This window comes from Platalea leucorodia (assembly GCF_965183815.1).
Source record: "Platalea leucorodia genome assembly, chromosome: 2".
Taxonomy (NCBI): domain Eukaryota; kingdom Metazoa; phylum Chordata; class Aves; order Pelecaniformes; family Threskiornithidae; genus Platalea; species Platalea leucorodia.
In genome coordinates, this window is record NC_138824.1 from 94871825 (window position 1) to 94886741 (window position 14917).

Genomic DNA, 14917 nt, shown 5'->3' on the forward strand with positions numbered 1-14917 from the left:
AGTGTAAGACCATTAACAGAATCTTTACTTTCTTGAAATGCAGCAGCAGCACTAATACACCAGATTTCAAACATTTCAGAACAATGCCATATTGAAGCAGGGGTGTTCGTTTTCTTCAGACTGATTTTAAAATCTTAACAGTTTTAATCCTGGGAGCTAGTGTCTTTAGGAACCCAGTTCTGGGCTACATTTTCAGTATTAATTTGGAGCACACTACACACTCGTGCATTGCCATCCCGATTAAGTGCTTCCGAAGTGGTAAGGCTTGCTTCAGCCTTGTGACAAAAATAGGCAGGAGTAATACTTTCTTTTTTTAAAGTGTAAAAGCAAAGTACGTGTTCTAACCAGAGCCCAAAATGAAGCCAGAACCAGGAACTGATACAAATCTACTATCTCTGGGCCAATGCCTTCAGCACAAGAATAGCCTTCAACATTTGTTTTGCAAGATCCAGATTAATGTGTAAATGAATAAAACTAGTTATCAATGTGCTACTGGCTCAAAATCATTGATGTCTCAGTTGGCCCTCTGAACTAAAAGAAACAAGCAAAAAAAGTGAAGTTAAAACAGGGCCTGACACAAGCCGCAGAAGGTGATGGCTGACAGTACCTGCCCTCCATTGGTTGTTGAGAATATCCTTGCTGTCCCCCCACACTGCTTCACGTACCACAAAAACCAAAGGGCAGAGACCTCGTGGGGTTCAGAAGTGACATCCACATTCACAAACAGAGTTGCAAAACTCTTGGCAGCACTGCAACACAGACAAAAAGTGAGTTAATTCAAAAACTGAAGAAGGGTGACAATCTTGCTTTTTAGTAGGAGACAGACTATCTTTGACAACCTCTTCTTTCACAGAGAGCAAAGGATTCCTTAATTTCATTTGAAGTAGGAAACAATATAAATTCCTTTTATGCAACATTTTTCAAAAAAATGTTAATCATGCCCTGCTGTATTCGTGCTGAATGCCTGTCCCTCAAGCACACAGCATAAGGATTATTCAACATTTGTCATAAAAAAGTTAGGGATCTCGTCTAAGCTAATTATCTAAGCTCTCTGGATTAGTCAGCATCCCCTCACTGTCTGCTCCTCTGCTGTGCTCAGGAAGGGTGCTGCAGCTGGAACACACCAAGGAAAGAAATGTAAGTAGGAAGCCATAGTGAAGAGACAGCACATTAATGCAAAAATCTGGCAAGAAAAGGTAAAGGATACTTTTGGTTGCTCAACTCAGTATTTTAAACAGTGGTCTGGTGGCCAGTGGTGATGAACACAGAAGTAGAAAAGTGGCCTGTGTCTGAAAAAGGATCACTGCTTTATGTCCTCCAGTTGGTGCTTTCGTAACAGCTCTACTGAAAATTACTGTATAAACCTGTACAAGATTTTGGGGTGCACTAAGACAGAGTTAATTAAGGCTCAGGGAAACATTCCTGCTGTTAAAAGTAAACACCTCCTCTGCCCTCACTTTGACGAGGAGTTTAAAGGGACATGGACAGAACCAGGAGATGCTCAGCTTAACTGCATTGTGATTGACAGGGACTGAGATTCTACAGGTATTTCATATGCCAGGCATCAGGCAATCAATAACTTCCAAAACCAGTACAGAATCCACTTTTAGTTGCTTCTTTCTTTTTCCAGTCTTCAAACTTTAAAAAACGGGAAAAAAAAAAAGAAAAAAGAAGCGAAAAGCGTAACTCAAACATACTATTTCAAACAGCTGTAGAACTACACAGAAAAAACACATCTTCGATCCTTTCTAAAAATGCAAAGTCCCACTGAAGTAAAAAGTTGATCCATTTTCTGAAATACAGGTGCATTCTGGCTTCATTCTTGACAACCAAAAATAATACAGAAAATATTTATCAATTTTTGTCTGTATAAACACATACTATAAAATAGGATCAACTGAAAGATATTTTGTCTAATGGGAGAATTAGAATATGTATTTATTAATATTTCATAAGCAGAAGGTATTAAACGGTGGTTAAATTCTCCTAGTTCCTGCCTCCTTCCATTGTTTTTCAGCACTTCTGTTCCCCAGTTTCTCCTGGTGTTTTACCTAAAAATGGCAGTATGATTTCCACCAAGAGCACTCGGGGTATTTCCAGCATGCAATTCTAGCCAAAAGCAAATCTGTACAGTCTGTCAGATGAGAGGAAACAGTGGAAGACTACCCTTCTGGATCATTACCTTCCAGGCTGGGAAGTTTCTACAACATGCTACCTAAATCTTGAACAAACTGGGCAAATCAAGCTGAGATGCACACATAAAATCTGAAAAGCATCTTGGCATTAAAGGAGGCTGACAGGTGTGTCAATATTCAGGTAAAATGTCAAGTCTTATTCCATCAGAGTTTGAAAAAAGTTACTGTAGGCACGTGAGCTATTGGATATTGAACGACCACCGGTGCGTGGCGTTTTGGTAACTTGTTTTGGTAACTTTACCAAATCAGAGGTTCAGATGGCCAGCAGAACCACCAGCATACATTTCTATTTGATTTTACTGAGTATGGACAGTGACAAGAAAGGCTTTCTATATCCTTTCATGCAATTGTAACTCTTGTCAAAGCAAAACAACCAGAAGATTAAAAGTTTTTGGACAAGAACCTACTGTCCATTAACAATGATCATGTTGCTCTCTAGAGGCTGGCTGAAGCCGTAAAAATGCCCCCGTCGATGACAGTGTCAGCTTGACTGGGTCCTCGCAGGCTTCTGCACCAAGCTCTGTGCAGGCTTGCTGCAGCCATAGAATAGAATCATAAAATCGTTAAGGTTGGAAAAGACCCTTAAGATCATCGAGTCCAACGGTTAACCTAGCACTGCCAAGTCCACCACTAAACCATGTCCTCGAGCACCACATCTACACGTCTTTTAAATACCTCCAGGGATGGAGACTCAACCACTTCCCTGGGCAGCCTGTTCCAGTGCCTGACTACACGTCGGCTGCTTAGCAATTCTGAAGAGGTTGCTGTAGAAATCAATCTGCTTTACAGCAAGGCAGAATTAATGGGTTTTTTTTGCTTCAGTGCGAAGAAAACCAATCAAACTGTTGTTGAATAGCAAGTAAAGAAAAATTGCTTTGATGTATACATAAAAACAGGAAGCATTTTCAGTTTCCCTGGGTGGTATATAGTGCAGCAGTTAAACAATAGAATGATGGGTGTTAAAGTGATTTAGTGCTATTTTAAGACAAATGTTATTTTTATAGCACTTTGGTAAAATCGGCTGGCCCAGCACAGAATAAATGTGTGTTTTGAATCAAACTTTTGATGGAACAAACCTGCTGTAGCCAGAGCATTTTTCTCGTAAAAGTTAAACACACAGTAAAGAGAGGGAAAGTGCACATAACAGATGAAGGTACTACCTATGTCTTCAGAAGTAACCCTCCCCAAATACATTTTCCTTTTATCTTTATTTTAGTCTAAAAAGTTACAGAAATATAACAGAATCTACTGTGTGTGCTGCTGACAGGTGTCATGGTCCATTATTACAAGATTTTCTCACTCCATTTCTTTAAAAAGGCTGGATTCTAGTAATAGTTACATCTGTTTGCAAAGCAGTAAAACCTGTTTGGAGCTCTAAGGTATATAAATGTAAGCTATTATATTTTGTATTAAAGAGTTTCTTACTTTGTCCAGCAAATTTTATCTATGAAATCTTGCATAGTCATTTTGTCCCATTCTTCTGCGTGTGGAGCCTTCCATGGGGCTTCATTGGGAATCTAAGGAGACATAAAAGAGCGTTAATCAGCAAATGAATGAGTGGCATACGAAAGAGACAACAAACACAAACAATCTCATCTTTACATAGTAATTCAGCCTGCAAATTCCTGGCAGGTAATACAGCGAACTTAACAGAGGATGCTTTTAGTTTTTTGTTGTTTGTTTGTTTGTTTTAAGGTTTTTTTTTTTTTTTAGATTTAAGAATAGAGAATAACTTTAGAGTTAAAAACTTTGCCTAGAAAGGCAAAGTACAATGCTGGGGAATGTATTCCATATCTCTCCCATTCATCTACGCAAGTAATAGCAACCTCTTCTCAAAGTCTTGTAGCTCAGTCAACGGAAAACATACACTACTGGTAAAAAACTAAACTGGTTGAGCTGAATTTGAGGGTGGAGAAGAGCGTACATTTGAAGTCTACAAGCCTCTTAAAATACTATTTACCCAATCATCAGGCAAAGCGCTAAAAATCACATGCATAAACCCTAATGTTCATATATCCAGAAAACGAAGGCATGACTGCAGACAGCCTCAGCAGCATGACCTTCAGAAAAGCTTGCCAGGATGCCACTTGTAACATGTGCTGTGACCATCAGTGTGTACCAAAATGCATGGCACGATGCTGCTCTTGCCAGCACCAGGTTTGTTCAAGCCAGAGCAGCTTGGCCTATCTGCATCCTAGTCCCACCTTCACTCCACCCCTCATGGAGACAAAGCTGAACTAAGATGGTCAACCGCAATTCCTGATGCCATACCTCCTTTCCCATTTCATCCATGGTCCTCCATAGGTTGTTGTAGTCCAGGTAGGCCAACGGATTCCACATAGGAGGGAATGGACCTTTAAAGGGGTAAGACTTACCCTATACGATGACAAACAAAAACATCATAAAAACTAAATACAACCATAATAATGATTTCTATGTGCAGGAAGCTGCACCAAATGGTTAAGCATTCACTGGAAGGAAGCACAAATTTAATCAATACATCAATACAAGCTTCCAACAGATCATGCCTGTGTGTGCACGTAGAACAACAGGCAATGGACACAAAATGAAACATGGGAGCTTCTGTCTGAATGTAAGGAAACACTTTTTCACTGTGAGGGTGACTGAGCACTGGCACAGGTTGCCCCGAGAGGTTGTAGAGTCTCCATCCTTGGAGACACTCAAAAGCCACCTGGACATGGTCCTGGGCAACCAGCTCTAGGTGGCCCTGCTTGAGCAGGGGGATTGGACCAGGTAACCTCTAGAGGTCCCATCCAACCTCAGCTGTTTTGTGATCCTGTTATTCTACATGTGCAACTTAAGTGTGATACACAGTTGAATTAAGTCAGTTGTATGCAGAAATGATACTGTCTTGTATCTTCAAAGCTTTATGTTGGGCACTTCTGGGCAACAAAACTAACACCCTGCAGTAGAGTCACTAAGATCAGACCAAAAAAATGAGATGGAGCAGCATTGCTCAACTAAGATGAAAAACTGGCTATTTGTTACTGAAAAAGAGAAATACATCTTACATTTTTTTCTCCTAAATGTTCATGAAAGGACTGAACTGTTAATTGCATTTAGTGTTTTTTTTTTTCTTTCAAAATCAGACAAAAGCAGCTGTGATGAGCTTTATTATACACTCAAAACATAGCTCAGAGACCTTCCTGGAAAAAAATGGTTTCAGCTAACCTAAAAATCCTCAGCCCTACAGAAAATGTAGCATTTACTAATAATGGCTCATTCTTCCAATCCAACACCTCCAGCCATAAATTCAAGTGAGTGATACTGTGGCCAATATGAATGTCCTAATTACATCATTATATATTTAACAGTTAGATTTTGTATATCTATATCTCCACTACTAGATATTCAGAAAATTTAGCTGAATTAAGAGTGGAAGCAGACAGGTAATTTGTAGAGCTATTATTTACATGGGATTTCCCTGCCTGACTATATGGATGGCAGCATAACAGCTTTAAAAATTCACAAAGAAATGCTCATTAGCATTATGTGGTTACTCGTTTTTTCACAATGCATTCTGGACTCCATAAAATAGATAAACAATAAAGGCCATATTGTGTGCCACAGTTGATTTTTCAAAGCTTATATTAAATTATGTATTTAAGTGGGCACTGCATCAGCATGAATGTCAATTGGTAGAAGTACTAACTTTTAATAGATATTTGATGCAGTGCCACACCAACCCATCACTAAAAAAAAATATTTACACTGACTTCAAAAGAAATACTGCATGAAGATTTAATATTTAGAACCAGGTAACACCACCACCACAACACTGTGTCTTGCTGACGAGAAGTAGCGGAAGACCACTTACTCGAAGAAGTGTCAGGCTTGATTTGATCTAGCCTCTTTATTAATAATGTGAAAGAAGGGATAGAGAGCACATTATTCAAATCTGCAGGTGTTTGCAAACACCAGAAGAGACAGTAAAAGGGCACAAAGGGATCCTGAAAGACTCAAAACTTGGTCCAGAAATAGCGAAATGAGATATAACCTTGAAAAGTGCTGGATAATAACTTTGAGGACTTCTAATTCAAAGTGAGGGATACTTAGAAAGCAGTAAGGCCAAAAATCAAACCTAAGGATAAGAGAAAATTAGTTTACAAAAAAACCCCAACAGGTTAGAGAATGTGAAGCAGAAATTGTTTTTTAACCTAGTCTTTGTATGGATGCAGGACTCTAATGGAATCCTTGTCAGAAACACCAAGGTAATGAAAGTTAGGAAGAAAGCAAAGTGTGGGAGGAAAGGAATTATTTCTTTGGTACATGGACATATGAAGAAGTAGCTGCAAAACAACAATTTTATTTTGCAGTGCTTTTGAGGAGAGATTATGGTTTGTAAAATGCCAAAACATCAAATTTTTATAAGTTTTCAGTCAGAAGTTCTGTCATAGCCAAAGTAGATCTCCAGTCACTTAACAAGCCAGAGGTACCAAGGTTGAAAACTCAGCATTTCCAATTTAAGAATGGACATTACAGCACATGTTCACAAATACTCCAGAAAATGGAGGTGGGCTATTTTTTTTTTCATTCAGCATGGAACAAAAGCACATTTGTACAGCTCTTGTGCTCAACCATATGAAAATACATTAAATTGGAATCAGGAAAACATGTCCCTGTAGATGGAGATGAACTCAGTGAGTTTGTTTCATCAGAAGCATTTGGTCCTGACAGGGACATTTGGGTACTACTATGGAATCCCTTAACATGAAATTAATTTGAACTGGGGCACACCTTCATACTCTGTTGCCAAAGGACTATGAAAGAGCAGCAAAAGCTCTCAGACTGAGTGCCTTCCTGTCCCAGCTAGTAACATCTGAATCATGTTGGTAATTACCTTTTAACCTTTTTGGGCACATTACAATTCCATAACTAACTCCTACGGAAACAAGAAGTCCGTTTTACCGTGCCTTCTTCTAAACACTGGAGTCACCCTTCACTTCTGTAAACACTGTGTAGGTATTCCAAAGACGGAGCATATCAGTTTGGTTTTAAGTACCTAGCATTTCCCAGATTTAGATTTATGAAACACGTATACTGCTGTGCTCAAGAAAACCAGGACAGCATCAGAATGGGTTATTCCAATTATTGATTTTGTTCTGAGCTTCCTGCTCTGCCAGAGGCAATCCTAACTGAGTTATCCCCTCTGAGTTAACTCAAGTCTTATGAATTCCCTGCAGTGCTTCCTCATGACCGCCCGGTTAAGAGACACACAAAACATATCTTTGTTTTAGCGTTCTTCTATTTCACTGCATTTGAACTGCTGAAAGAGAAATCTTGGGTATGTGTCTTGTGCAGAAATCTGGGGTGACAAGTCTCATAAAGCACAAGAACAAACTTCAACCTGAAAAAAAAAAAAAATCATAAAAGTGAGAGAGTCTCCTGTGAAAGTTACTTTCAAGAGCTCCTAAGACATTACCTAAGGCCTGATCCTTATTTCCTACACAGACAAAACTCCAGGAGCTGTCAATCAGAATTTTGTTTGAGAAGAAACTGCAAGACTAGGGTCTACATAGAAACAAAAACAGCAGCACCAAAGAAAGACTACACATAGCTCTGAGTAGGTTCCAACAAACTGAAACATTTCAGCTCTACTTCTGATGAATTTGTACTTTTTCAAAAACAACCACCTTACTGATATTTAGGCAAAATTTGCCTCTTTCTATCATATTGCTAGGAACAGCATTCTCCATACCTCCTGGTGCTGTATAATCTCTAAAGAAAAACAAGACACAGATGAAAAATATGCCCCAAGATGCACAAAACATTTCCTTTTCAAATATTTTTTATACCTAAATCAGAGCAGTATAAAACCAGCAATAATAACCACCCCTTCTGATCATTTGACATATCTCAACACCAGTACTATAATGCTCAGAAGTATTTCTTACCTTTTTATTTTTTTTTCAGGGCTCAGTGGTATTTAGTACAGGCATATATATTTTTTAGAAACTGTTTCATGATGCCACTTGCAATGCTTCCAAAAGCAGAACACCAGCATCAGCAGTTGGAAGTCTACCTGCTACTGTATGTGTCACTTGCTGCTTACAAAGGCTGTTGCTGCAGTATGGGCTAAAGCATACTGAAGAAGCTGAAACTATAGGGAGGAAACTCATGCAACCCAGCTGTCTCAGGAATAAACAAACAGGGAAATGAGAAATCCAGTGTTTGTCATAAATAGTACAATTCCCAATAGATTTTCTCATCCATCTGTTTCACGTCAATCAACATTTGGCTTAGTTACACTGGACCCATGTAATATAAGTAGTATAGAAATAAACTTTCTGCATACAACCGCTCTGTTTCAGGTCAAATAGCTGACATAAGAAGTGGGTTATTACAGGGGAAAAAAAACACAGCATGGCAACTGAATATCAGCAGCCCCTTGAATATCAGCCCCAGCAGTTGGGAGGGCATAAGGACCAGATCCCACACACTTTCTCCTGAGAGGGTGAGAATGAGTGAATGGTTGGCTGAGAAAAGACATGCTCTGCCAGGAAATATCATCAGTATCTCAATGCAGAGTGGGATCTCAGGAGGAAGACTGCTTTTGCAGGCACAAGACAACTTCATGCTCCCCTGAACATTATGTACCCAGGTAGCGCCTGAGTGGGATGCCAATATTGTGAATTGGAGCCCCTGGTGCCAATGATCCATGCATTTTTTTAATAGAATAGTATAAACATCTTATAAATATAGTCAGCTTTCATTGGAAGAAACGAGATGGTGTGGTGCATTCTCTGCATTACTGAATAAGCACAGATATTCCCTCAGCTAAATCATCGAAACCTGGGAGTAACTCATGCTAACTTCACCAAGGTGTCACTCTGCATGTTAATTCACAGTTACATAGTTTTATAGGCACGTAGTGCCCTCTGCTGATTCGCAGCACTGGTACATCACACATACCTTGTTCTCTCAACTTGAAATCCTAGTAACATCATTCATATAAAGCACCGAAATGGTAAGATGCAAAGTTGTGAGAAGAAAAACGAGAAAGAGCAAAGCATCACTTCAGGCTGTAACCCTGTACCTGTCTCAGATTCAGTTTCTCGTCTGCTGCCCTGTGGAAAACTAACCTTTTGGTTTGGTTTGTGGGGGGTGTTCTTTGGTTTTGGTTTTTTTTTTTTTTAATTCATAGAATCTAACACTATGTGTCCTTGGGACTAAGCCTCTTGTGTAATCATAATTCTCAATAAAATACGGCAACTAGCTGGACCAAGCTGAGAGAGGTATACAGGCCTACTTAGAAAATTGTAACAGTGTCGAGCTTCATTGAAGTTCTCTTCTTTGAGAAACTGTTCAGGAGCTCATATGCTCAGCTGGTTACTGTAGATTTACAGAATTGTTTAGGTCAGAAAAGACCTTTAAGATCATCAACTCCAACCCTTAACCTAGCACTGCCAACTCCACCACTAAACCATGTCCCTAAGCTCCACATCTACACGTCTTTTAAAGACCCCCAGGGATGGGGACTCAACCACTTCCCTGGGCAGCCTGTTCCAGTGCCTGACCACCCTTTCGGTGAAGAAGTTTTTCCTAATATCCAATCTAAACCTGCCCTGGTGCAACTTGAGGCCATGTCCCCTTGTCCTATCGCTTGCTACTTGGCAGAAGAGACCAACCCCCACCTCGCTACAGCCTCCTTTCAGGTAGTTGTAGAGAGCAATAAGGTCTCCCCTCAGCCTCCTCTTCTCCAGGCTAAACAACCCCAGCTCCCTCAGCTGCTCCTCACAGGACTTGTGCTCTAGACCCTTCACCAACTTCGTTGCCCTTCTCTGGACACGCTCCAGCACCTCGACGTCCTTCTTGTAGTGAGGGGCCCAAAACTGAACACAGTACTCAAGGTGCGGCCTCACCAGTGCCGAGTACAGGGGAATGATCACTTCCCTGGTCCTGCTGGCCACAGTGTTTCTGATACAACCTGGGGAGCCTCGGGGAGTCGAGAGAGACACCAGCAGCCTGCAGCTCAGGAGACCCAGGCGGGACCAGGAGCCCCAGCAGCCAAGCCCCCCACACCTACAAAAGAAGCCCTTGGGGAGCACTGGCGACCAGGAGCGACACCAACAGGGGGGCAAACAGGGCGCGGTGCGTCAGCACGGGCGCGGCGCGGCAGTTCACACGGCAGCTTGCACGGAAGGGCGTGCAGGAAGGGCGCTGAAGCTCTGCCAGCTCAAACGGGGAGCAATGGTATCCACCGGGCAGAAAGCCACGGCCTCTCTAAGCTCTGCACCCACCACGACTGAGGCAGCTTCCCAGAAGGAGCTCCGGTGGGAACACGCTGCCACCCAGGTGTCAGGCTGCAGGGTGTGCCCTGCTCCCACGCCAGGACCCGACAGCAGCAGTGAGCACTCCTGTGGGAGGTGCGCCCAGGTGGAGGAACTCCTCCACTTAGTGACAGAGCTCCAGGAGGAGGTGAGTAGGCTGAGGAGTATCAGGGAGTGCGAGGGAGATGCTACTGGAATAGCACCCTACTATACTGACAGATATCCTAAAGGTAAAAAGATATATAGGTTAGAAAACATAAATGCAGAGCAAGGAGATCTGGATAACTAACGGTGCAAAGCTACAATATTAAGACATGCCAAAATATCCTCCAAATATCTTTCAATATCTGAGATCATCAGCTGTGGATGCCAGAGTGTTTCGTGAAATTTGGTCAGCAAAAGCAATTCCATTTTAAGTGTAGCCACTCACATTGGCTTGAAACATGCATCCTGAAAATGAAAGGAGCTAATTGGGAACAATTTGGTTTTGCCACATTATAGAAATAAAGTCCATCTTCACTCTGCCACAACATCAGTCATACAATTGCTGGAATACTTGCCTTATCTGCAAAAAGGCAGAATGAAAAAAACCAACACTGACGTGATTTAGAAAGGTAAACTGAGGTTCTGCTCTGAATTTAAAAGCAAATATAACTATTTGTTCCCATCAGCTGAGAGAAGAGCTAACTAAGTCTCCTTCCTACTAGAATGGGATTTTTTTGTTTTCGGACTCTAAAAAACACCTTCACAAAAAGCACTCATGGTGTCTTACGAAGCACAGATTTATAGGGACTGTGGTTCTAAATACTCTTTGAAGCCAAGCCTGCATGCGGCTTTCAACACTTGAATTAAACCTGCCAACAAACTGGATAAAAATAAATAGAAAACTTTTCAGTATTTCTAGAATTAGTCTTAAAAGAAACAAAACAAAACACCTTCTTCCCCTCCCAAAAGTGGATAAATAGGCAAAAATAAATGAAAACAGGAGAAAAGTGGAGTTCCATTTGGGAGGAAGCCATCAAATGAGCTCTGCCCACAGATAACATAACCAAGCACACAAGGCACACATGCTCTCTCACAACTAAAACACTGTCTTTAAAGTAGAAGGTAACATTGGCCTCACTAGTTTTGGTTCTGAGATACTCCAGGTTATTAAAGTTCTTACCTAAAAAAAGAAAAAAAAAAAAAAAGAAACCTTGCATAAGATTTTACAGACGTGTGAAACCCAGTATGCTCAGCCAGCTGTTCCTGTATGAAATACACATTTCTCTAATTCTGTTTTTCTGTAGACCTCAATCAACTTCTCAAGGGAAACAAAAATCAGTTCTTGCAATCAGATGCAATTGAAGCTTTTCGCCCAGCAGCCTGAATTAAATAAGCTAGGTGGGAGCACAGCTCTTTTTCCTTATCTCCTAGGGAACAGACCCCGGGGTCTGGGAGGGCTAAGATTGAGGAATTTTCTTTCCATTCGGATTTAATTAAGAAATGCATACTTTATTTCCAGTTCATTTTTCATACTACTTTCATCTTCATGCTACCATTAGGTCACAGCTGCCAGTCTTCCAGTCAATCTTCTTGATCAATAAACATCCCTTGCAAGACCTTGCTTTATAGTTCCCTTTGACAGAGATCACTTTGCAGATTTGCTGTACATAATCTTGCTTCTTTTAGGCTGGTATAATACAAATATTATCCATCTTTTAATTAAAAAGGCCTAATTACGAACTTCCTTCTGGCAATTACTGCCAGGTGGCTGGCACAAAAATGGGAAGATGGCCCTTTTTTTACAGGGCAGGTCCAATGAGACCAAAACAAGACCAGCCTTTCCCATACTCTTGCCGATGACTGCTCTTCATTCACAGCATGGAGGATATCCCTTGTGAAAGTCAAGAAGATGCTTTCACCAACCTCAGCCTGTTCAATCCTCAGACTCACTTCTGAGGCTACCAGCAAGTGTGATTAATGACATGGTGTCTTGTGCCAGGAATGCCTGCATCCCTGTATCTAGTAAAGAGTTAAAATAGCATAGATGTGCATTCCAGTAATGACGTGTGAAACTACCAAGGCCCTGTAGTAATTTAAGCATCTTTGAATTTACTTGGCTTCCTTTTCAAGACACCAGATGCCCAGCTTCTTAAAGATTCTGATGTATTCTTCTCAGTTCACCAAGTTGTAACAAATTGTCAGCAAAAAGGGGAAAAAACAAAAGATGTGGTGCCATTTCGCCTCACTTGAACTGATGGCAACTGAGAGTCTCACAGACCTTTCATTCTCTGACTGCACTCTAAGATATACAAAGAAAAATGAAAGCATTTTTATCTAGTCGTTCAAAAATCCATTTAAGCTGTTATGCTATATACTACAGACTATGCCAGGAGATACTGCCCTTAGATTTGCAGAGAAGCGGGTCAAAAGCTTAAATAAATCATATTGCTTAGCATCAATGCATATATCACTGATATCACAGAAGAAACACCAATAAATTCTATAACTTTAGATACAGCAGTTGCTTATCCAGCTGCTAATTAAATCCCAATACAACAGGTCCATCACATTTTTTATTCATGAACAAGACCACAGCAAACTGCATTTTAATAAGGACAATAGTGCTGAAAATGAATGACACCCAAGAGGGCTGTAACATTTTTTTCTGCAGATCTATTGTAGATCAGTGTGTAACCTGCTAACATTAGTGCGGATTTGTGGCCCTAGTTAAAAGTATTGCACGCATAAGACTAAATATTCACCTTCAGTGATGCGCAGCAGACTGGGTTCACATTAGCATCTTCCCCAGAGATGTCAATTGTATATGAAAATTGTGCTAAATTTAAAAACGGCATGACATGTATTTGGACACCTCTAGCCAGTGCTGCTGGCAGATGAATGGGTATGAGAAAACTCCATTCTTTTACGGGAAACTTAATGGAGGTAACGAAGCAATCGGCAACGCACTGTCAAGAACCAATCCAGTGAGTAGGGAGGAGATGCTTCATGGCCAGCAGGCGCGTCTCCTCCCTGTCTGCCCCACCTTCCCAGGTGCCCTTGCCTAATAGGTGTGAGGGTCTGCAAGTGGAACCGAATAGTGATGAGGATGACGGTTCATCGAGCTCGGAGGTGTTGCCGAGGTCAAGTTGGCCTATGCCCCGTGTCAAAACCGCTTACATGAAGAAAAAAAGACGGTTGATTGTCACAGGAGGCTCTCTTCTCAGGGGAACAGAAGGCCCAATAAGCAGACCGGACCCACTTCTTAGGGAAGTCTGCTGCCTCCCTGGGGCCCAGGTTAAAGACGTGAAGAGAAAGCTCCCTACCCTGGTACAGCCCTCAGATTACTGTCCCGTGTTGATTTTCCAGGCAGGCAGCTATGAAGTTGCAACTAGAACTCCAAGGGCAATCAAGAGAGACTTCAGGGCCTTGGGATGACTGGTTAAGGGATCAGGAGCACAAGCAGCGTTCTCCTCTGTCCTTCCAGTTGCAGGGAATGACGAGGGAAGACACAGGAAGAGCCAGCAGATCAATACCTGGCTCCGAGCCTGGTGTCACCAACAGGATTTGGGGTTCTTTCATCATTTACATCGTTTACACAACAGCAGGCCTGCTGGCGACAGACGGGGTACCCCTGTCTCAAAACGGGAAAAGGATCTTTGCCCAGGAGTTAGCAGGGCTCGTTGAAAGAGCTTTAAACTAGATTGGAAGGGGGAAAGGGATAAACCCAGGCTCGCTAGAGATAAGCCTGGGGGCGGCACGCCAATGTTTGAGGGACGGTGTGCTAGCGCGGTCCTTCAGTCTGCCCTCCCAGTGGAGGTAAGGGATGGAGATCCACGCGGCAGCAAAGACGCAAGCGCTATGGACGTGTTAGAAACCATGGAAGCGTCCAAGAACGGTCAGGTAGGAATTAGGGCTTCTCCCCACAGGAAGGTGGCGGGATCAATAGCCCAACTGAAGTGCATCTACACCAATGCACGCAGCATGGGCAACAAACAGCAGGAGCTGGAAGCCTTTGTGCAGCAGGAAAACTATGACATAGTTGCCATCACGGAAACGCGGTGGGATGACTCGCACAACTGGAGTGCTGCAATGGATGGCTAGGAAGTCTTGAGAAGGGATAGGCAAGGAAGGAGAGGCCGTGGGGTAGCCCTGTATCTTAGGGAATGTTGTGACTGTCTAGAGCTTAACGATGGTGACGATAGGGTTGAGTGTTTTTGGGTAAGAATCAGGGGGAAGGCCAACAAGGCCGATATCACGGTGGGAGTCTGTTACAGACCACCCCACCAGGATGAAGAGGCAGACAAAGTATTCTATAAGCAGCAGTGTCACAATCGCTAGCCCTTGTTCTTGTGGGGGACTTCAACTTACCAGATATCTGCTGGAAATACAATACAGTGGAGAGGAAAGAGCCTAGGAGGTTCCTGGAGTGCACTGGGCTGAGGCTGA

General features: G+C 42.0%; 1 protein-coding gene across 1 annotated transcript in view; it reads right to left on the reverse strand.

Moving 5' to 3' along the window:
• The window catches only part of LOC309586812 (amine oxidase [flavin-containing] B-like), a 60234-nt gene that overhangs the window by 17351 nt on the left and 27966 nt on the right, over positions 1–14917 (reverse strand). Inside the window, exons 4-6 of the mRNA XM_082304341.1 lie at positions 4467–4571; positions 3621–3712; positions 608–749 (exon numbers count right to left, since the gene is read on the reverse strand). Of these exons, the coding sequence (XP_082160467.1) occupies positions 608–749; positions 3621–3712; positions 4467–4571 (339 nt within the window). The remainder of the gene's footprint in view (positions 1–607; positions 750–3620; positions 3713–4466; positions 4572–14917) is intronic.